The sequence below is a fragment of the Puma concolor genome, chromosome D2, assembly GCF_028749965.1.
Source record: "Puma concolor isolate L17-30 chromosome D2, mPumCon1.1.hap2, whole genome shotgun sequence".
NCBI lineage: Eukaryota > Metazoa > Chordata > Mammalia > Carnivora > Felidae > Puma > Puma concolor.
In genome coordinates this window covers 18,639,804-18,663,539 of record NC_141677.1, presented here as the reverse complement: position 1 = coordinate 18,663,539, position 23,736 = coordinate 18,639,804, and the positions used below count along the sequence as shown (strand labels likewise).

General features: G+C 48.6%; 1 protein-coding gene and 1 long non-coding RNA gene across 3 annotated transcripts in view; one reads left to right on the top strand and one right to left on the bottom strand.

Annotated features, from left to right (window-relative positions):
* Positions 1–20,507, bottom strand: part of ABCB10 (ATP binding cassette subfamily B member 10) — a 34,685-nt gene extending 14,178 nt beyond the window's left edge. The window contains exons 1-6 of one of the 2 annotated variants that reach the window (XM_086679714.1): positions 19,777–20,507; positions 9,805–10,005; positions 8,745–8,947; positions 4,337–4,471; positions 3,138–3,284; positions 1,982–2,117 (exon numbers count right to left, since the gene is read on the bottom strand). In XM_086679714.1, coding sequence (XP_086535840.1) covers positions 1,982–2,117; positions 3,138–3,284; positions 4,337–4,471; positions 8,745–8,947; positions 9,805–10,005; positions 19,777–20,293 — 1,339 coding nt within the window. In that variant the 5' untranslated portion in view covers positions 20,294–20,507. The remainder of the gene's footprint in view (positions 1–1,981; positions 2,118–3,137; positions 3,285–4,336; positions 4,472–8,744; positions 8,948–9,804; positions 10,006–19,776) is intronic. The other variant, XM_086679713.1, reaches the window with a different exon arrangement.
* A 142-nt stretch (positions 20,508–20,649) lies between these two features.
* Positions 20,650–23,385, top strand: LOC147575818 (uncharacterized). The gene is made up of 2 exons (XR_015241593.1): positions 20,650–21,212; positions 22,398–23,385. It is a non-coding gene; the product is annotated as an uncharacterized LOC147575818 (long non-coding RNA).
* The last annotated feature ends 351 nt before the right edge of the window (positions 23,386–23,736 follow it).

Here is a 23,736-nt window from a genome sequence, read left to right as displayed (position 1 = left end):
GGTACGTTAGGTGAATTTCACCTCAATAGAAATAAATAAGAAACGAGATATTGGGGTTCGCTAGGTAGATGTAAGGGCATTCCCTGGCACAAAACAAACAAACATGCTTTTCTTCAAACAGCCCTTCTGATCCTCTCTCAAATATACGTAGAATTTGTTGTATTTGTTTTTCAGTATGCTATTCTAAGCAGAAAACATCTAAACATTCTTTAACATTTAATTATTAAATACATTCTAATAAACAAAATAGGATTTCTTGCTTACAGATTCATCATGCGATTATTTTCAACAGTGAGCTTCACAAAAACCTTTAAAATCTGTTTCAGCTTCTTGAATCAAGTTCCTACAGCCTTAAGTACCTATCTAGGTTGTAAATGTGGGGACACCGTGTGGTCACAGATCCCCACCCATCTACCCGCACCTTTTCTCCCCCCTCCAGCCCCACATGGCACGTATTGTACCAGGCAGTGACCAGAGTCACGGGACAGCCTGTGGTTCAGAAAGCAAAGTTACCCTCAAACCTCGAGCACAGACAAAGCCTCAGCAGCAGCTTCCGTAACTGGGGGAGGGAATTAACTCCCGGTCAGTCACCCGGTACACGGTGTTTCCCACCTACTCCTGTACAAGACACAGCTGCGAACTTGTCCGGACAAAAAGGAAGGCAGTGAAGACCCCAAAACAGCGGTAGCTTCTGTCGGGTCAAGAATTTTGGAGAAAAGCAGGTGCGAGGAGCGGAGGGACTAAGAAAGATCAAAGCAGCTTGTGGCAGAAAACAGAAGATTGGGGGAGGCTGGGGAGGACAGCAGACTGCGGTCAAGCGTGGGATGTGAAAGAAAGGCCGCAGAGAGGGTAAGTGGTAGAAGGTAAATCCACTCTCGGGCAGGACAGAAGACTGAAGGAACACGACCACCCAGGTGTGAGACCCTGTGGCCCAGCAGGCTCATCCCAGGGGTAGAGAGGAGAGCAACCCCACCTCACCGGGTCCTCGAGAACCGACCCTCTCACTTCCCAAGTCACTTAGCACCCTGACCGGTCTGAATCAGGTTTTTCTTCCAGAGCAGCCCGCAGAACTAACATGCTCTTTTCAGGGATCTCTCAAAATCTCAGTCCAGAAAATATCCTCACTTGCCTGCCAACGTCTAAGGAAAAGCCTCTAGCTTTAACCCTGACAAGAAACGTCTTGGGTGGAGATGCCACGGTGGGATACCAGAGTTCCGCTGGCCAGACCTCAAGCTATTTATCTAACCTTTCTATCTCAGTTTTCAGGGAAGGAGGAAAACAAAAGGCAGGAAACCATTTGTCCCCTGTTGGCTGGGCATGCAGGCGAGGTACAGGAAAGAAAACTTTCATAGACTTCACACAGCTCTGTCTCCAAGAACTTGCTTCCCTTTGGCCAGGATTCAACAACAGAAGCTGAACTTCGAGAGATTCTTGACCAAGGCAAGCGACTCTGCTTCACGCACTTTCTGATTTATACTTACGACTGTTCATCGGCTTTGAATGTGGTTGACTTGGTACAAAAGGAATTTTATTTCACGGTGATCTGTCGGTCGGGTAACTACCAGAGCCACAGGAACCGTGGGTTTTGTGTGCGCACCTGTTCAGCACTGTCCTTCCTTCCACCTCCTAGGTCCCAGAGCCCCCGCCTGCTGGTCCCACCTCCTAGGACCAGAGCCAGCAAGCCGTGTTAGCATGCAAGTTGGAAAATACGGCTCCAGTATGACCCTGAGCTCAATGAGCCACGAGAGGCCTATGAAAATCCTCACCTTCCCAGCCAAGGAACTGCTCACCTACATGGCAAGATCGCGTCCGTATCTTTACGTCTTCTTTCAGAGGCAATTTGGACTAACATTCTAGGAAATGTTTTTCTCAGTTGAAGTTAACTGACGAGAGGTGGTGCAATGGCAAAGTTAAATTGTTACCGCAGAGACAATAAGCTGAGTTTTAATTTGTAACTCCCAAGCCTATTTAAATTATATACCTCCAATGCTTAATCCAACCCAGAAAGCATACATTAGGAAGGAAGAGAGTTCACCCACGGTCATGTGGGCACTGCCCATCAGCAGCCCTCCTTTGTACAGGACAGAAAGCACAATCAGGTTCCCGGAGAGCCCCGTCTGTCAAATGAAGAAAATGAAGACACCTCAGGTAGGAGCCAGAAACCTAAATGCAAAAAGTGTAAATATGGCCTATAGTTTCTTTTTTGCATTTAACTATCACAACAAGGTTTTCCCAGAACACTAAGTTTTAATCTGAATTTCAAATAAAAAACTACTTTGGAAAGATCACAGTATTGAAGGAAGTGATCTCATCAACGTGAAAACCTAGAAGCTAAGTCACCCAGCAGATTCCTATTTTACTCAATGGACTCGGTTTGCAAAGGAAAACACAACATTAAGGACTCCCTCCCTAACAAGACGAATGCACAGCAAGCATATGCATTTATGTATCTTAATGTGATGCCCTGAGCAAAGGCTAGACAAGAAGTTGGAGTCCTGTCTCTGATCTGCCTTGAGCTTTGTTAGGTACATGGTCTTTGGTAATGCTGCCTCATCTGGGCCCGTTTCCTCTGTGTCCCTAAATCATGACCATTATTGAATCGCCTCTGAAGTTCTTTCCCATTTGAACATGGTATAGATTTCCCGCTCACGGTGAGTTTCTAGTTCAGTGTTGTATTTGAGTTCATTGTGATCAATGCGATCATTTCTGTCATACTTTTTTCTTGAAACACACTGAAGTTATTTTGGTTAATCCCCAGCGGGTCTCAAACTGCCTGCATCAGAAGCGACCTGGAGGCCTGTTAAAACAGATTGTTGCTGGGCGCAGCCCCAGAGCATTGGATTTGTAGGCCTGGGGTGCAGCTGAGGGTCTACACTTCTAGACAGTTCCCCGGTGAGGCGGACGTGGCTGGTCTGGGCCATGTTGGGGATCTGCCTGCCCCCACGCGTGTTGGTCTCCTCACCCACCGCCGCTTAGTCACATGCAGTGGTTTCCTCTTCTTTCACAAAAATGAACTCTCAGACCTAATCTTGAAGTGGAGTAGAATTATTTTCTATTTACGGCAAAGTCAAGGGAATACAAATCTGTTTCAGTCGTAACATCTGTCCTTTGCACTCTTTTCAAAATGATCTACTTACTGCTCCAAAGAAGCCAGCCCGAGCAAACGCCTCTTTCCTTGCTAACTGCATCACGTGGTCCACTTTGCTGGTGTATTTCTCTATTTCTGTTATTTCTTTCCCAAAAGCTCGAACAGTTCTTATATTTCCAATACTTTCCTCAGCTAGCTGGGAGAATAATAAATACATTTCAGGGGAGGAAAGTCACATTTCAAGATTTCTAGAGCAAAGTTAAAATGGGGCTCTCATTTTTAAGACATTAAAAATAGATTACAAAGCAGAGTATATGAACAATTTTATTTTTGGAAACAAATATATTTTTGTTATATTTACACATTTACACGCCATATATATGTAGATAGAAAGGCAAACAGGGGCTAATAGATGCTGAAATATATATATATTTTTAAAGTTGACTTATTTTGAGAGAGACAGAGAGAGTACGAGCAGGGTAGGGGCAGAGAGAGAGAGAGAGAAAGAGAGAGAGAGAGGGAGCGAGAGAGAGAGTAGATACAGAAAGAATCCCAAGTAGGCTGTGTGTGGTCAGTGCAGAGACCAGCGCGGGGCTCGAACTCACGAAACTGTGAGATTGTGAGTCGAAATTAAGAGTTGGATGCTTAACCGACTGAGCCACCCGGGTGCCCTGTGAAATATATTTTTATACAGAGAAAAAGGTAGGTAAAAAGGATAGACTCCAAAATGTTAATACCATTCATTCTGAGAGGTAGAGTTTTATGTGTTATTTTTTCTCTTGATATTTTCAAGTTTTCAATTATAAACACCCATGTTTTTTGTAACATGAAAATGTACCAGCTATGTTTAGTTTTTAAAAAATGCAATACTGGATAGCATTGCAAAGCTTCACTTCTCAATTAACGAAGGACAAAGCGTCACGCAGACATTATTTTCAAAATATAATGAGCTTTGTGATCCTATAAGAAACAGTGATGGTAAAGAACTAAAGAGTTCACACAATGTTTAGTCAAGTGGGATCTACTTCAAGGTGTGGGTAGTAATCTAGTCTAGAAGGCAGAGTGTTTTAGGTTTCTAGGATTCTAGCCTATTCTAGAAGGATAGAATCTATAGGATTCTAGCCCATAGAAACCTAGTCTGGGTTTCTAGCCTTCTTGAGGGCTCCCTTAAGGAAAAGTGAAGTACTTTTTTGAAAAGCAGAAGCACATCTCCTCCAAGCGGAGACCACGTAAGGGAGGGGCTTTTACCTGAGTGGTCTGTGCCAGGGAATCCTGCATAACTTTGGTTAGCTTCTGTAGGTAACGTCCATAAATCACAGCAAGGACGGATATTGGAGGCACCACACTCAAAACAAAAGTGGCCAGTTGAGGTGAGACATAAAACTGTCAAAAACAAAAGCCAAAAGGTGTTAGGTGTTTGTTACACAGAGCAGCAAGACACTTTCATTACCTACTACAGGTGTGTGTGTGTGTGTGTGTGTGTGTGTGTGTGTGTGTGTGTGTGTGTGTGTTATTCAGACACCTTCAAGCTTCATAAAACCCCCTGAGTACTGAGCACACCACACAGGGGTAATACGGACAAAGCTGCTGAAGAAAGGATGGAAATATTTTACCGTCCAGTGCTGGACCACAGCCGGTACAGTGCTGTGTGCACCTTAGACCATGCTGTCCAACGAGAGAGGGGGGGAAGGCAGGACAGGAGTGAAGGAAGGAGGCCCGGGCTGCTCCACGCTGGCCAGACCACACCAGGAATTCTGTATTCAAGTCTGGGTCCCCTCTAAGGCACTGAATGACCAGAGCAACGTCGCACTGAAATGGCCAAGACGGCAAAGACACCACAAAACCCCGTATCAATCGACGATCAGGTGAAAGTAGGACTAACAAGTGGAAGAAGAGTTGGAGCTGTTTCCAGGGCTCAGAGGACCGAAGTCTCGGCAGGAGGGATGTGGACTCAACATAAGAAGTTTCTAGCAACTGGAGCTGCTCAAGGAGGAAATAATCAACTTCTAGAGACATAACATAATGGGGCTCCTGCCAACCCTGCAGTTCGGTGATTGGATTTTCAATGGTACCAGCGTCTCTTCAACAAATGGTTAAAATCTGCCAAATCTCATCTGCATGGGAAATAGTATAGTCGGCATGAGGCTTTCTTAAAACGCTAAGGAAAAGTCGCAGACCGAAACGTACAGTGATAAATGGATCAGCCAATCGTTCATTCAACAGCCCGTTACTGAACGCCTACAGAGAGCTCACACTATTCCAGGCACCTGGGAGACAGCTGATCCATGTGGAGTTTTATCAGAGTGACAGCTAGATAGCAGATGGGTAAAAGAGAGAGACACACAGAGGATAACTGCAGGTGTAATAGGGTCTTACAAGGGCAAGTGCCCAAAGGCCCTGAGGCAGGAAGGTGGTGGGCACCTTTGACCACTTGTGGACCCATCCACCCTGAGCACACAGGCCGTGCAGTCCAGCAGGTCACCTGCAGGCCATGCTCAGGGGCAGGGATGCAATCAAGGCAGGCCTCACAGTTCCGGCGCCTGAATCCGACAGAGCTCAAGCAAACCAACTGCATGGGGCGTCCTCTGCGGTGGGGCCGGAATAGCCATCAGAATGTCTCGGCACCACCCACCTCTCTCTGCTCTGGTTCCGTGCTTGGTAATAAGTCTTTGAAGCCTAATGCAGGGTCCTGTCACCAAAAAGGAGCATTTGGAAGAGCAGGAACACACATTTTTTTTTTTAACGTTTATTCATTTTTGAGAGACAGAGAGAGACAGAGCACGAGTGGGGAAGGGGCAGAGAGAGGGAGACACAGACTCTAAAGCAGGCTCCAGGCTCTCAGCTGTCGGCACAGAGCCCGACACGGGGCTCGAACTCACAAACTGCAAGGCCCTGACCTGAGCCGAAGTCGGACACTCAACCGACTGAGCCACCCAGGCGCCCCAGGAACACACATCTTACTGTAGGAAGGAAGATCCCGTAATGTAAACTACTAAACTTGCAGTCTGGTATAGACATTACTAGGTTCTTGTCAGCAGACTTATCAGAGGTCAGGTCCAGGGAGCTTGTGAGAAACTAAGGCTACTTTTGTTCCTCCAGGGCTAAAAACCAGGTCCCAGGTGATGCCAACTCATGAGGCTGAATGTTGGTGCCCCCCCAAAATTTATATGCTGAAGCCTTAACCCTAGTGTGGCTATATTTGGAGATGGGGCTTCTAAGGAAGTAATTAAAGTGAAATGAGGTCATGAGGGTGGGGCCCTGATGAGATCAGGGTCCTTAAGAAAAGAGACCCCTAAGAACCTGCACGCAAGCACTGAGGAAAGGCCATGAGAGCACATGTCAAGATGGCGGCCACCTACAAGCCAAGCCAATAGAAGAGACTCACAACGAACCAACTTGGCCAGCACCTTGACCTTGGACTCCAACCTCTAGAATTGTAAGAAGTAAATCTCTGTCGGTTATGTCACCCGCTCTATGGTACTTTGTTAAGACAGCCTGAGCAGACTAAGGCCCCTTCGGATTAGCCATTGGACTTATTCTGAACTGTCTGAAACTGTTGCAGGAAGAGGTTCCCAGCTTTTCCTGAGCCCCAGAACTATCGATATTTAGGAATGATGCGTTAGTGCAGGATGGGTCTTCTTGAGAAAACACGGGATTTCACAGCGGCTTTTCATTTCATAAACCAGATCTTACCGGCTCAGGTTGGCAGTACGTCCTTCTGCTCTGGACTGAACGCTGCGTGGACGCAAAGAGGACAAAAACCCAAGCTGCTCCACCTGGGAGATGGGATCAATTAGAATCTTCACTCTGGGGATCTAGGACTGCACTGCTCACAACGATAGGGCCACATGGCCACTGATCACTGCAAACGCAGCCAGTGTGACTGAGAAACTGAATCCCTAAGTTTGTTTAGCTTTCACTAAAATTTAAACTTAAAAACCAATATTTCATTTCTATTGTTATTGGTCAAGTTTAGGTCAAGTTCTGGCATGTCAATCTACCTTTTCAATGGCAAACGTTAGGAAATCTAAATACAGCTGAAATATTTCCAATGAAAATTTAGCATCCGGATTGAGATGCTCCATGAGTATAAAATACACATTGGATTTTGAAATCTTAACATGAAAAAATAATATTAAATATCAGATTAATGATTGTTAGAAAAATTACATGTGGAACTGATGCTTTGTTATACTGGATTAAGTAAAATACATTATTAAAATTAATCTCATCTTGGGGGCATCTGGGTGGCCCAGTCAGTTAAGCATCTGACTTCGGCGCACAGTTTGTGAGTTCGAACCCCACGTCGGGTTCTGCGCGGACAGTGGAAAGTCTGCTTCCGATTCTCTGTCTCCCTCTCTCTCTGCCCCTCCCCTGCTTGCTCTCACTCTCGCCCTCTCTTAAGAATAACAAATAAACATTTAAAAAATCATTTCTTTCTGCTTTTTAAAATGTGTCAGGGCGCCTGGGTGGCGCAGTCGGTTGAGCGTCCGACTTCAGCCAGGTCACGATCTCGCGGTCCGTGAGTTCGAGCCCCGCGTCGGGCTCTGGGCTGATGGCTCAGAGCCTGGAGCCTGTTTCCGATTCTGTGTCTCCCTCTCTCTCTGCCCCTCCCCCGTTCATGTTCTGTCTCTCTCTGTCCCAAAAATAAATAAAAAAACGTTGAAAAAAAAAATTAAAAAAAAAAAAATAAAAAAAAATAAAATGTGTCTACTAGAGGGGTGCCTGGGTGGCTCGATCAGTTAAGTGTCAGAGTCTTGACTTCAGCTCGGGTCAGGATCTCACGGTGCGTGAGATCGAGCCCTGCTTTGGGGTCTGCGCCGACAGCACAGAGCCTGCTTGGGATTCTCTCTCCCTCTCTCTCTGCCTCTCCCTGCTCGCACTCTCTCTCTCTCTCTCTCAAAGTAAATAAATAACATTTATTTTCTCTCTCTCTCTCAAAATAAATAAATAACATTTAAAAATAATAATAAACCGTGGCTACTAGAAAGTTTAAAATGACCTATGTAGTTTGCGTTACATTCTAGCGGCCAGCAGCACAGGTCTGAACAGAAACAGGGTTTGAAGAAGCGAGGCAAACAGACGACGGTGCTCAAGCCACCCGGTTAAGGCAGGGAAAGGGGCTGCGGGAGTGGAGAGAGCTCACTTCAGTGGAGTACAGACCCACTCGTGTACAGGATAGAGTTTATCGTCTTCCTTACGAAGAGGAAAGGAAACCATCCCTTGGTCTTATCAAGAGAGCAATAGCAGCTCTACTGCATTTTTTGGTGGGGGCCGGGGGAAGGCGGGTGGAATGTAACTTACTTACCTTTCCTCTAACACACAGCTTGGCGCTCAAAGCGCTCCTTCTGCCTGTTGCTTTTTTCAGCAACATTCTTTCACACATTCTTAGAAAACCCAGGCAATAATGCAATCTTTCCTAAATGTTAATGGTGCACGCTCCAGGTAAGGAGTCATCCTGGAGAAATGAAGGGTGCAGGAGGCCGCACAGGAGGAAGCGAGCCCCACATCCCCCGTGCCTCTGTGGCAGCGCTCCTGGCTAAGTGGCTTACGGGGCGATGAGAACAGCTCAGCTAGAGCTCATCCCCTGACTGAGAGGCCCGGCACAGGCCAAAGCCCTGACCAGAAGGCGCCGATGCCAGCCAGGCCGACGTACCATCATGCCAATGCCAATGGAAGCCTGGGCCCCGGCCCTGAGCCCATCCGACAGGTTTTCGGTAATTGAGCGCCCCAGGAGTGCGGTGTCCGAGGAGAGGCGGTTAATCAATTCTCCAGTGCGAGTCTTGTCGAAGAAAGCAACCTCCTGCCTCAGAAGAGAGGAGAATAACGAAGCCCTCAACCTATTCACAATGCGCTGACCTGCAAAAGCAAACAAGAACGGCATCAGCTTGGGTCGAGCCAGCTAACAGGCAGCGGCTCGGGCGGCTGTCGTCAACCTCCTCCCAGCACGTCTGGGGCCCTGCGTCCACCTGCCGGCAACTGGCCCCCCTGAGCCCCGGCACACTGACACGCACACACTGGTAACGAGCACTCTTTCTGCCTCAGGAACCGTGCGGAGACCGTGGATGCGCAGGAGGGGATCCGGGGATAAAACAGAGGATCGCTGATCGCTGAGAGACATTTTAAACAGTACTATTTACAAATGAGGCTTCCTACGCTAACTTCCCCAAAGCTGATTCTGTTCCCCCTTGGCAATCCTTTTCTGTACTGAGCTCGGCAACGGCAAGGGCCGGTTAATCATCTGCAGAGCGTTTTATGAGCTAAGTGGCGAGCAGCCGGCGGAAGAGTCGGGCACCCCGGGCTCTGTGATTTCTGTGGTTGTCACCGGCCTGTTAACAGCCAGGCCTCGTCACGGAAAGGCTGTAAAACACCATCGCCCCAGTGCCCACTGGAGGGGAAACACAAACACAGAGCATGCAAGATTTCCACAGCTCCCTGGAGAAGGCTCAGAACTCCAGCCTCCTGCCCACGGGCCGTGCCTCCCGTAAGACAGGCGGCTTCCCTCCCTTCCACCCACGTACCAGGGGAGCTGAGAAGTGAGCGCCGGATCGAAAAATATTCGTAGCTCCCACGTCTGGCCAGACATGGGGCTTTGTCCCCGCTGGACGGGACTGTGGGAAAAGAGGAACAGGGGGCCCGGAGCGCACGAAACCCCACGTGAGCCCCAGTGCGAATCCTCTGGAACGCCTCGCTCGGCAAGGTGAGGGCCCTTTTACCTGAAGTCTGCATGAGGTAGACGCGAACAGTGTTTGCAGCAGCACCGCACAGGAACACGCCGCTGAGCGCCAGGCAGAGGCGGGTCAGGGTATAGCTGTAGTCCACGGTGGGGTTTGTGTAAATGACATCGATGATCCTCCCCAGGAAGAAGGGAGCGGACATGGTGATGACACTGGACATGGCCAGAAACCCAACTGCGGCTAGAAAACACAGGAAGTTCTCAGGCCCGGGGGTGCTTCGGCGAGGGGCGGGGCGCCGAATTCACCAAGCGTCTTGCCCGCAGCAGCTGTTCAGAGCGTGCGCTTCTCAGAGCTTGCGCAGAGCAGGTGCTGCGGGTTTCCTTCTTTCAGCTCCCGGGCCCTTGACTAAAGGCAAGAACCGAGGAGCTTCCAGGGACAGAGTGAGGAGGGTGACTGAGCATCCCCAAGTAGCCAGAGAAGATGACTTGTGCTTTTACCCAGGTTTGATCGTGTCTTCTTTGCCAGGAATTCAAGCAACGCAGGTAGATCTCTGAATTATGTGTAGAATTTCAAAACTTTAAATAACCTTTGGGAAGCAGTTGCTGTCATCCATGACACATGTGGTATGTTCCCTCTTAATCTTACTGCTTTGGGGAATAAAGCACCAGAGTACTGGCATGATAGGACAATAGATAATAACACAATTGTTCATCCGTCTAAAAACCAGTGGGATAGAGTCTTGACGGAAAAGGAAGATACCGAGACAACCCAACCAGGAACAACACATAAGACAGGTGAGTGCGTTCCTAATAAGGGAGTGCAAATCTACACTACAAAGGTATTCCAGTTTTCATCTACTGGATTGGCAAAAAATCAGAGATCGATAACACACCGTGCTGGAAGAAGCTGTAGGAAAAGAGGCATTTGCAATGTTAGTGGGTGTGCAAAGTGGCACAAATGCAACGGAGAGTGATGCGATCACATCGGTTAAAATGTGAGCGTACATTCCCTTTGATCCAGCAATTCTGCCTCTAAGATTCTAACTTCTAGGTAGACTCCCCTAAGTGTATGCAAAACATGTACCCTCACAGACATTCGTTACAGCATCACTTATACCAGCGGAACATCCACAAATGGGGAACAAGTTAGATCAATAAAGGAGCATTTATTTTCTGAGTGTTACACAGTTATTAAAAAGAAGGGGGCGACTCTATAGGTATTGACGTCACCAAGCTACAATGTTAGTGAAAACAGCCCAGGACCCAGATGTTAACGTTTTCTTGTTGGTTTCGAAGTTTACGTACACACAGGACAACTCCAGGAGAGTAATCAGACGCAGGCAACAAAAGTTCCTTCTTAAGACCAGGGTGACTGGGGGGCAGGGTATGTGCTACTGTGTACTTTGAGCTTGGTCCTATTAGGAACCCACCTAGTACCACCACCTTAAAGTCATGGCGAGGCTCCTAGATGAACACGACACGGACGGAACCCCAGGAGATGGGAGCTCTCACACCCTGCAAGTAGCAATTGCTTCTCTTGGTGTTTTGTCTAATGCTAACCACTGCAGTTAAAGGTATTACTTTCACGTAACCTCAATAAAAAGAATATAGATTGTATTATTTACAATACCAAGTGTCCATCCACAGATGAATGGATAGTGTGGTATACGCGCGTGCGCGCGCACACACACACAGTGGAATATTACTCTGCCATAAAAAAGCATGAGGGCTTGCCATTTCCTCTAATATGGATAGACCGAGTGGGTATTAGGCTGAGTAAGGTAAGTCAGACAAAGAAAGACAAACAGCATGTGACTTCACTTACATTTGGAGCATAAAAAACAAAACGAATGGACAAACAAAATATTTTAGACTCTTAAATACAGAGAACTGGAGATTACCAGAGGAAAGGTGGGAGACAGTATTAAGTGACAGATACAGGGGTGCCTGGGTGGCTCAGTTGGTTGAGCGTCCGCCTTCGGCTCAGGTCATGATCTCGCGGTTCATGAGTTCGAGCCCCGTGTCGGGCTCTGTGCTGACAGCTCAGAGCCTGGAGCCGGCTTCAGATTCTGTGTCCTCTCTCTCTGCCCCTTCCCCGCTCATACTCTGTCTCTGCCTGTCTCTCAAAAATGAATAAACGTTAAACAAAAAATTAAAAAAAAAGAGAGAGAGATAGATATAGGAGATGAACTGGAACAAGCTTCCAGTTATAAAATAAATAAGCCACAGAGATGCAGAGTACAGTCTGAGGAATACAGTCAAGAATACAGTACTAAATGCTGTTTGGTGACAGATGGCGACTACATTTATCGCGGTGGGCACGGAGTAAAGGGCAGAATTGATGATTCAATATATTACACCTGGAACGAATATAACTTTGCACATCAACTAGACTTCAATCAAAAATATTTGTTTAGGTTTAAAAAAGAGCAAAGAGCAGACTCAGTGCCAACGGTTAGTTGGCTGGCAGAGCGCTAGGAGAAAGGGGAGGCATTTAGGGAGGGAACATTTCCCACAATGGCTCTCTTCCTTCCTCGAGGCCTCCTGACATCCTGTTCTGGAGAAGACCTTAGCGGACGACCTTCTGACAACCTTCGTTAAAATACAAATACCCAAACACTGCCTGCATCACTCCCTCTTCCTTCTTCTGCTAGCACTTGCCACCTTCTGGCATTCTAAACCAAAAGTGTCACTTGTTTACTGTCTACTCTCCACTGGGACCTAAAAGATTTTTGTCTGTTTTGTCCACTGCTATACTCCCACCGCCTACGGGGACAGAGACACAGGAGAAGTTCAATAAACATCTGCTGGATGAATAAAAAAAACTGAACTGGGGCAAAGAAGGCATAAAAGTCTATCACATCAAAGTGCCTCAGTGAGCCTAACTAGGAACGGAATATCTGGTGCCTCGGAAAGTCCACATGGAAATGATTCTTTGCACAGAGCCAGAAAGTTCCTGTGTCTGGCTTCATACCGCACAACCACAGTTTAACTGAATAATGTGAACCTGGTCAAGGGCCGTTTCATTTTGATGCAAGACCTGGGGTCTTGTTTCAAAATGCCACGCTCCTGACGACAAGAGCCCAGAGGGACTGAAAGCCCACCAGGCACAGAGAATGTTTACTAGGGATTCTGCCCAGCACAACCTCAGGGAGCTGGTGTGCTCCGGAGAGAGGTGTCCTGAGGAACGAGGGATTAACCCGAGAGGCCTTTCTGTTTCATCTGTCATCAGTAGCTAGCTAGTCTCTCCAGTCTGCTCTTTCGCTCTGGCAAACGCCTCCACGGGTGCAATGCATGTGAAGTGCCAGAAGGGTCCATTTCCCCCTTCCTCCTCCCGTCTTTTAATTCAAATTGATGATTCCAAATCAGAATCTGGAGTTCGTGAATGAAATGCCCCATGATTTAGATTCTGAACCCTAGTTCTGACACAGTCATAATAACAATTACAAAGAGGAAAGAATTTAGTTGAATCCAAACTCATTCCAGGATATCCCCTTTTTCCTTTTAATTAAAAAAAAAAAAAGATTATCAGCCTGTTTTATTGCCATTTGTGTCCTTCTCCTACAATGCAGGACACAAAAGTAAAATAAAATAGATAAAAGTAAATGAACGTAGACAAAAGTAAAATAAAAGATTTTTTTTAGCTTTCAGTTAGCTGGATTCTTTTTAATGGACGTCTTCCCTACAACTGTCTTTGACATTAGTGAATAATTTAGATTTGAACCAGAACTATCATTCCAGATTCCTCCCTAAACCCAACATGCCAAGGACACTGCAACCCTTCTGAAATTCTTCAACTGTTTTCCATGGTTAAGCCTCTTGCCTGATGGGACCCCAGCAACTGTTATGTATCTCTTGACAGATTTCTTCAGGTATCTTCCTGAAGGTTATCCTCGTTCTACTGAACCACGGCATCCAAAAAGTGAAATATCCTTCAAAGGGAGGAGGGAAGAAATCCTAAAATGCAGAGTTTACTCATGAAAGCACAGAGGTTTTGGGGTGGGTGGAAGAAGCTCTACAGCATGACCACCAGCTGCTGGACATAGAACCAATCTTTCAGCGACGCATCTGACCATCAGGCCGGTACAGCTATCCCCAGTGTCGTTCCAGGACTAAAGACGAAGCACAAAAACGAGCCCCCACCACGATCTGAAGCCTCTGATAGGCATTATCTCCTTGAATCTTCCCAGCACCCCTCTTATCCTCATTATTTTAGAGGCAACTCCAGCAAAGAGGTGAGGGCGCTTGCCCAAGGTCACCCAGTTCATATAGTACAGAACCCTGTTCTGACACAAAGCCTTCCTCTTCTTCCTACATTCCAAGCAGAGGAATCGGCATGAGCCTGGGGTTGGGGCAGGCCAGGAAGCAGCAGAATGGCTGCAGGACAGAGCTGGAATAGGGACCTCGTGACACAAAAGCAGCCCTGAGAAACAAAGTGGAGAGGTGGGGGGCTCCAGATTGTGAAGCGGAACAGGGAATTTGCAGTATGGCAGGCTGTCAGAGGGCTTTAGGCGGGCGAGTGCTACAGGCAGCTTTGAATTTTAAATGTCCCGCTCTGGCTGCAGAGTGAAAGGAGAGAACTGGAGGCCAGCATGACCGCAGACGGAGACCGCTTACGGTGTGGTGTTCCAGGGTTTCAGGCAAGGGGGCCTGGGGGAACTAGGGTGGGGACAGAGGGGACAAGGAAGGTGACAAGGACTGCAGATGTTTTTAGGAACGAGGCTCCAGAGGACCCGAGAATTGACCGGATTTGGGAAGCGTGTTAGGAGGGTAGGTTCTAAACTGAGACCTAGCTCTGCCATCTAGCTGTTGGACCTTCAGTGAGTCACTCAACCTCTCTGTGCCTCAGTTTCTTCATCTGTAAAACGGCAATAAAAATAATACCTCTTTCATAGAGATACCACAAGGAGAAAATTCAGTACATACATGTAAAGCATCTGGTACGGTGCCCGATATCTAGCAAACAATACATAGTAGATGGCACTTCCGTTGTCCCCATCACAAGGAGTCAAGAACGTCCCTGGCTTTGGCAAAGGGGTTCACACAGCAGCCCACTCTCTGAGAGAAGCGGCAGCAGAAAAGGCAGTTTGGGGGAGGAAGGCAACTTTGGACTTTGGACATGTTGAGTTTTCAGGCATCTGGGAGACATTTCCGTGGATGCAAGGTGGGTACCATGGGGAACAAAGGAGAAGATACTCCAGGTTCGAGGGTGAGGTGAAGAAGCCTGGCATCTAAACTGGACGGGGAAGGAAGTGAAGACGCGAGGGGCTGGCGGACTAGCAGGAAGCAGAGCATTTAGGAAACTTCTTAGGTTCACGCAGAACAAAGACCTTCCAGACTGTCAGCACGTGCTGAAGACTGAGGCATCTGGGTCATATTTGCAATTGGGGGGCGGGGGGGACTGCCTTTGCCTCCAGTACTCTCTGCTCAGGGGACACGACGGCCACCCATGTAATTTTATTATTTTTTTAATGTTTATTTATTTTTGAGAGAGAGAGAGAGACAGAGACAGAGCACGAGTGGGGGAGGGGCAGAGAGAGAGGGAGACCCAGAATCCGAAGCAGGTGCTCCAGGCTCTGAGCTGTCAGCACAAAGCCTGACGTGGGGCTCGAACTCATGGACCGCGAGATCATGACCTGAGCTGAAGTCGGACGCTTAACCGACTGAGCCACCTATGTAATTTTAAATCTTCTAATCGCCACATTAAAAGAGTAAAAGGGAGTGGGTAAGATTAATTTTAACAACACACTTGATCCAATATATCCAAGTTATTAAGCAACATGTAATCTACATAAAAATAATAGCGAACCCTACAATGATACTTCACTTTTTTTTTTCTTCATACCAAGTTCTTTTAAAACTGGTATGCACTTTCCACTTAAATCAATGCTAACACGTTTCATAGCACAGCTACAGAACGTTAAGGTGTTCTCTGATATATGGTGTCTCCAGAGCAAACAAACATCCCCCGCTTTCTGGAGCAGTCCCCATTTCAAAGGTGTAGCCTCATGTGCCAGTTAGTACTGTCCTTGTCAGAGCCTCTGTCCTGACTGGGGACTTCAGGGAATAGTCGCTCTCAGCACGGCTCATCCGCTCCTTGTTTACCGTATTCACTGGCTTTATCACTTCATTGTTTTTGGTCACTTCATAAAATATAACTTATACATTCAGCAAAAGCTCCCGGTGGGCATGGGGTTCTCAGAATGGCCCTAATCTCAAAGCACACAGCCCTTATCAGTATTTTAAGTGAGAGGCACCCTCCCAGGTCCTCCACAGAGGCCTCAACTGAACAGTGTGGGTGGAGGGGTGTGGTGTATCTTGCACAGTGTAACCGGGAACCTGCCTGGCAAGGTGTCTCTGTGTGCACCTCCAGGTTGGCACTGTGGTCACGACCCCACAGGACCCCAACGGCCCACACACCTCACTGCTGAGATCAGCTCACGCAGTGCTCCCTGCCCCTAACTCAATGGGATGGTCAGAGCCCTCCACCGCCCCCCTCTATCTGCCAGGCGCAGCAAGGGGCTCTGACAAATGACTTCTTATCCCAGCAGTCCACTAGGGGCTCCTCAGTGAGCCCCTGTATCTTTGAAGACTCCTTCTGGCCAAGGGGATAAGAGGAAGAGTTATCAGTGAGACCGGAGAGCACCGCTGTGGGCCACAGCTGTAGGAAGATGGGCTGCAGATTCCTCTAGCAAGTGGGTAGCAGGGGAGGGGGCACAGGGGCGGGTGTGGGGCTGCAGTGCCTCTAGAAGACCGGGGGGGGGGGGTGTGGGTGACGCTACGACCGCTCTCTGCACACACACATCTGGAAACAGTTCAAATGGCAGACCCTGATTTTACAGTTTCTGACACAAATTACTTAAGATCCAACTTTCCCGGTCACGCACTTCAGGTGGCATACTCAGCAAACTGCTGAAGACAGAGGAAAATGTCGTTAATCAGATGTATGGCTGAATTGTTAAAAAAGGACGTTTGCGTTTGTTTTCCTAAAAACCAGCACGTTAACATTGGAATTCCTTCTCTGCAACTCGGGTTTTTTTTTTTTTTTTTTTGGTCTCTTGATTATAATACACACATGCGTGCGCACACACGCACACAGCTCTTTATCTGTAGCATTTCGAAGAGCTGTGCCAACATCTGAGGCTGCCCTTATGATGATAAGTTACAAATTAATGACGACATGACACCCCACTTCCTTTTAATCCCACAAATGCCAACATCCAGATTGGCTTCAATATATCATACACAATGACTTTTAAGGAAACCGTATGTCCTAGTAAGGGTTTTTCATCAGATTTCCTTATAAGGTACAACACATGCTGATTGTCTGTTTAGAAGAATTAGTGAACCAACCTCAGCCTTTCTCGGATTAAATGTTCACAATTATTCAGCGAGGCAGATCAAAACAGCTCTTCTTTTTTTTTTTTAATTTTTTAAATGTTTTATTTATTTTTGAGACAGAGAGAGACAGAGCATGAGCAGGAGAGGGTCAGAGAGAGAGGGAGACACAGAATCTGAAGCAGGGTCCAGGCTCTGAGCTGTCAGCACAGAGCCCGACGTGGGGCTTGAACTCACGAACTGTGAGATCATGACCCGAGCTGAAGTCGGACGCTCAACCGACTGAGCCACCCAGGCGCCCCAAACTAGCTCTTCTTATAATAAAAGGCGGCACAGCTCTTGCTTTACTTCTCCACATACCAGCGTGGTGGGACATGTGGGAACAGAGTAAGAAGGTCCAGGGATGATGGGCACACGAGATGCAGGGCTACGCTACCCATGGTGCCGAGCCCATGTGGGCACCAGCAAAGCCTGACACCTAAAAAACCTTCTCAGCGCCTAATATCTCAGAAATAAAACAAAACCGGGCACCGGGGGGCTCAGCCGGTTACGTGTCCAACTCTTGGTTCCGGCGCGGGTCATCTCACGGTTTGTGAGATTGAGCCCCACGTGGGGCTCTGTGCTGACAGCGTGGAGCCTGCTGGGGCTTCTCTCTCTCCCTCGTTCTCTGCCCTTCTCCCACTCCCTCGCACGCTCTCTCTCTTAATAAATAAATAAACTTTAAACACCCCTGGTTTTCCTAGCACTCACTCTGAGTTGCATATGGGAATGGCAGACACACCCTGTAGGGTTCAGGGTCTCTACGTTTGGGCCTCAATCTGGGCCTGGTTGTACCATTATTTATTCTTCCACCTCAGGCACTCGGAGCCCCTGCTCTAGGCAGCACACATGCTAAGAACTAGACAGAATTAGACCCAGCGCCATTCTCAAGCAGCTCACAGTCCAGTGGGATCTTCCAGTCTCAAAATGTTCTTTTAATAGAGTAAAAGATCTTTATTTCCATCAAAATCTACATACAATCAAGTGAGCCATGACATAAATTCTTTCTACCTCAGTGATACCAAGAATTCCCCTAAGCTTCAACAGTAAGAAGAGAAACATTCTCTCCCTATCTGCCCTCCTCCATAGCACCAACCTGCCCTACATTGCAAATGACTCTCTTGGAAAATCTTTTCTAAAGCAGGGGATTTGCGGCAAAGCGTGTGGGATTCTCACTGTTTCAAGGGCTGCATCTGACAACCTCACAGGCCTCGATCCCAAGCCCTCATCACGGTTGCAGTTTTCTCTCCAGTCATATGATTATTTCATTTATGTTTCTTCCCCACTAAGCTGAAAGCCCTAGGAGGAACAGGAACTGTGTTTCTTTCTGCTCACCCATGCAACCCATGGCCCACCAGACACTGAGGGGGCTCAATAAATATTTATTAAAGAAATGAGGATTTAGGGGAATCTCAGAAACTTTTAAATCTTAAAAGGCCAACATTTCCCGAATTATGGTTAAAAACGAGGAGCTATAGAAAATCGTTCTGAAACATTCATTTTGCGGCGCCTGGGTGGCTCAGTCAGCTGAGTGTCTGACTTTGGCTCAGGTCGTGATCCCTCAGTCAGTGGGTTCAGCCCCAAGTCAGGCTCTGTGCAGACAGCAAGAAGCCTGCTTCAGATCTTCTGTCCCCCTCTCTGTCCCTCCCCCGGCTCACGCTCTCTCTCTCAAAAAAATACACATTTAGGGGCGCCTGGGTGGCGCAGTCGGTTAAGCGTCCGACTTCAGCCAGGTCACGATCTCGCGGTCCGTGAGTTCGAGCCCCGCGTCGGGCTCTGGGCTGATGGCTCAGAGCCTGGAGCCTGCTTCCGATTCTGTGTCTCCCTCTCTCTCTGCCCCTCTCCCGTTCATGCTCTGTCTCTCTCTGTCCCAAAAATAAATAAACGTTGAAAAAAAATAATTAAAAAAATACACATTTAAAAACATTCACTTTTATTTCTTTAAAAAATTACTCAATTACGATTTAGTTGGGGTTTGGTCTATAGTTTGCTCAAAGTTTCTGGAGTTTACAGATCACTGATGGTAGGCAGTGTTTGATTGTTTTTGAAGAGCTAGTAACTTCCTGCTTACCATTGAGGGAGGCAAGAAGCACGAGACAAATCTGAAAGGTTTAGACTGTTTTACTTCACACAGCAAAAAAAAAAAAAAAAAAAAAAAAAAAAAAAATGCTGTTTAATAAACTTGTCTAAGGCAAAAAATGTTTTTAAGTAGTATCAGTGTATAATACAAAATAGGTATATTTTTGGCTAGAATAAATTTTACAATGAAGGGGGGGGGGGTGGAGGGACGCGGCCCGTTCTGAGAATACTGGCAATTCCAAAGCAGAACAGACCCAAAGGTTCCAATAATGAAATACTGCTCCACTCGTATCATGTGTCAAGCTGAGAAACATAAAACACAACTCGGCCAACCTGAACGCTCGACAGTGCTACCGGGAGGTGAGCGCTCCACCCAGCCCTTCTTGGTGGAGATCCCCAGGTAAGAAGCCAGCCCGTGCTTACACCCAGTGTTACAAGTGGCCCAGGGTCTCTCTGCAGCCCCCGCGGTGTCCCCTCTCGGCGGTCGCGGGACCACGCGCTTTGTAAGGGGTGCTGACCAGCGTTGGGAAGAGAACGGACGGAGAAAAAGCCCTACCTGCCAGCCTCCCGCGCTCCGGATACGCCAGCCCCAGAAGTTTCCGGGCATCCGAGCGCCTGGCCGCCGCGGAGCGCATTCGCGAGTCGTCTCCGGGAGTCGCCGCGGCCGCAGGCAAAGCCGGCCCGCGCTGCCTGGCCTCGTCCCCGACCCGGGCGGCCAGTGCTGGGCCGCCCGGGAGCCCGGCTCGCGGGAGCCGCGCAGCGCCGGGCCCGGCGAGCCCCCAGCACCTGCAGGCGCCGGGGGGCCGCGCCCACAGTCCCAGGAGCCGCGCGAGGCCTGCTCCGCCCCCGGGGCCGCGGGGACCCCCGCCCGGGTAGCCGCTAGTCCAGCGGCGCGGGCCTCGCGCGGCTCCGGCATCCCCGAGGAGCCGCGGCCCCGCGCCCCAAGGCCGCGCCGGCCAAAGGCCCGTCAACTGCGGCCGGGGCCCCGGGACACGGGCGCCCGGGGCCCACGTTCTGGCGGCCGGGCTTCGCCACACGAGCAGCCGCAGCGGCCAAGCAGGCGGGCCGTGCATGGCGCCGCGTCCGCCCCGTGCGCCTCAGCCTGCCCGGCCCGGCGCGCACAGAGGCCGAGGACCCTCCCGGCCCGGCCGAGCAGAGGGCGTGAACGCGGCGCCGCCCGCAGCCCCGCCCGTTGTCACCCGCCGTCACCCTTCTCCTCGGGCCCCCGGCCCCCGCGCACGCCCCGGGTCGCGCCCGCCCCATGCCCTTCCTAGCCGCGGCCCTCCGCCCGCACGGGTGCCCGCCCCCGAGGGCGGCGACCCGGGCGCCGCACCACACCCCCTCCAAGGAGCCCCCTCCCGCCTCGGGGGTCCTTCCCCGCAGCGCCCCCCACCGGGCTGCCGAGCGCGGGGCGCGGAGCCGCCGGCGCCAAAGACGGGGCTGAAGAAAGCGTCGGGCGCTGCTGCGCCTGCGCACTATCGTGCGGGGAGCTTTTTCGCGCTTCTCAGTCCCTTTCCGTAAAAACCTGCGAGCCCTTTCTCACGCCGGACGACTCGGCGGAGCGCGCAGACCGGATTACACGATGACCGGTGAAGGGATGCGGCGGCCCGACAGCGAGCTGGTCTGGGCTCGGGGAGGGTCCGCGGCCCCGGCGACCCTGGCTGGGGCCGGTCCTGTCACCCTACGTCCCAGGGCCGAGCACGGACCGAGACGCAGAACGTTGCTGGAGAGGACACCGCTGCAGGTCAGCGCGGTTATGGAAGGCGTCGTGGTTGGAGGAGGTGGTTGGCGAGCCGTGAAATTGGATAACTTTGAGGAAAGGAAGAGATCATTTCCTAACCTGAGCCGAAGTGCAAAAACACATGGTCGAGACACCCCGGCTGCTGAGAGTGCAGAAGACCAATCTAAATGCAATGTAGTATTTTAATGCACGTGCAAGGAAAGCCAGAGGAGAGGATCTTAAAACCCACTGGGACGCAAGGAGACTTCAAGGTGCAGGCATCTGTACGCTGGGGGATTAGGGATGGGTCCAGCCTGATTCTCTAACATGTATGAGGCGTGGCTGAAGAAGGTGGATTGAGTTTTTGTTGACTGGTAATTTTACAAAGCCGATACGAGGGTAAGGCTAGTGAGAGACACGTGCTTCAATCGCAAAATGTATGGATTCGAGAAAAAAAAAACCCTAAAGCTCCATAATCAAGATGAATATTTTAATGCAATATTTTTTAAAATCAAAATTAATGCAAAAAAATCCACCACGAGCAATGTATCAAAATTTCAAATGCATTTCTGCATTTGCACAATCCTGCCTCTCTCCTCCCACGTTAATCCCACCCCTAAAAACCTTATTTACAAAATTAGGCAGTTAGCAGCTGGCCTACTTTGCCAATTATTCTTTCTATTTTTGGATGAAAGTGTTATCTTGATTACGGACACTTTTTAGGCCCCTTTAAGTTTCACCCCCAGGAGAGTGCCTCACTTACCTCACCCTACTTGGGGTGCCCTGGGTAGGTAAGGAGTGTAGGACTTTTGAGAGGAAGTACTGATCATAGAAAGGTGGTGTGGAATTAAATAGTGCTTCAAATGCCCTGATGAGCAGGAAGTGAGCAGGAAGCATGCCTTCCTCTAAATTCCAACCTCTTAGACCCAGGGGAGCATGGAATCCCCACCCAAGTTAACCATGACTTAGGTTAGCCTCTCATCGGTGTCTAAATTCTAGGATGCAGGGTATAGTATAAAACACCATAGAAAAGCAAGAAAAGCCTGTGCCTTAATCCTGAGACAACAAACAAAAGTCCAAATCCTGACCAATGACAGACAGAAAGGGCTCTTGGTAGAGGTGTGGTTGAACCAAGCAGTAAAATCTGGCCTTCCATGAATAGACTCTTAATAGGTTTAGTGGGCAACAGGTGTTGAATTCAAAAAGGATGTCTTTTGACGGAAACTTGAGAGCAGTGGAATTACTTCGAGAACAGTTCCACCTGTGGGTTCCTGTACCTCTCAAAGGGCGAACAGGGAGCTCAGGTGGACAGCAGGACCCCTGCCCTGCCCCGCCCCCATGGGCAGTACAAGAAGCAAACAAAAATCTTCCTGGTGTGAGGTCTCTGATCTGATAAGGATGGAGGTGGGGCTGTCATTTGACCTTTCTTTGTACATTTCTTTTTCTCTTAATTCAAGCTTGCAGGTTATCCAGTCAAGGACTGGAGTGGCGAGGCAATGGCTGAAAGATGAGCCTACATACAGTTCCCTCAAGCATGAACCAGGAAGGGGTGCAATGTACATGGGGCAGAAGTGTTTTGTAAATTCCTCTGAAGTCCAGATTGAAGTTTTTGGTAACTCATCTGCATTGTGTGCTTAGAGTGAAGGCTGAGGCTGTAACTATCTCAGCAATATGACTCAGGCAGGCTGAATGCAGTGTAAGCAGAAGGTTACGGCATCTTTCGCTTTTACGTTCTCTCTCACCCCCTCCCCAGAGACTCTAGAGGGAGGTTGTTATGGGTTGAATTGTGTTCCTCCAAAAAAGATATGTTGAAATCCTAACTCCTGGTATCTCAGAATGTGACCTTATTTGGAAACAGAGTGGTCGCAGATATAGTAAATTAAAGTAAGATGAAGCCATATTGGAGTAGGAGTAGGGTATCAATTTTTAAAAAATACTTATTTTTGAGAGAGAGAGAGCGCACGAGCAGGGGAGGGGCAGAGAGAGAGGGAGACACAGAATCCGAAGCAGGCTCCAGACTCTGAGCTGTCAGCCCAGAGCCGACACGGGGCTCGAACTCATCAACCCTGAGATCGTGACCTGAGCTGAAACCCAACAGTTGGACGCTTAGCCAACTCAGCCACCCAGGTGTCCCTATCTGATTTATAATAGGAGACATGAAAACTAAAATGACAAGCAGATACCATGATTCTCCTCAATCATTTGAATAAAGATCAAAAAGTTTTGCTGCATTGCCTTGATGAGGGTGAGGGGTCCACATGTTGGTGAAAAATGTCAATTGCTCCACGAAAGCACTTGCTATATCTATTAACAATGTAAATACATATATCCTTTGATCGCACAATGTCACTTCCAGGATTTTTAAAAATAGACTATTTTTCAGAGCAGTTTTAGGTTCACGACAAAATTGAAAGGAAGATACAGAATTTCCCACCTGCCCCGTGCCTTGACACGAGCACAGCCTCCCCCCGCCCCCAACAACACCCTCACCAGAGTCCACTGATGGATGTCCATAGTTAACATTAGGATTCACTCTTGGTGTTGTACATTTGGATGAATGTATAAGGACACGTATCCACCATTACAACATCATACAGAATTGTTTCACTGCCTAAAAATCCTCTGCTTTGCCTATCCATCCCTCCTTCCCCCTCGCCCCAGGAAGCACTGATCTTTTTTACTGTCTTCATAGTTTTGCCTTTTTCCAGAATGTCCAATGTACAGTATGTAGCCTTTCGGATTGGCTCCTTTCAGTTAGTAATGGCCTTTGAGTTTCTTCCATGTCATTCCATGGCT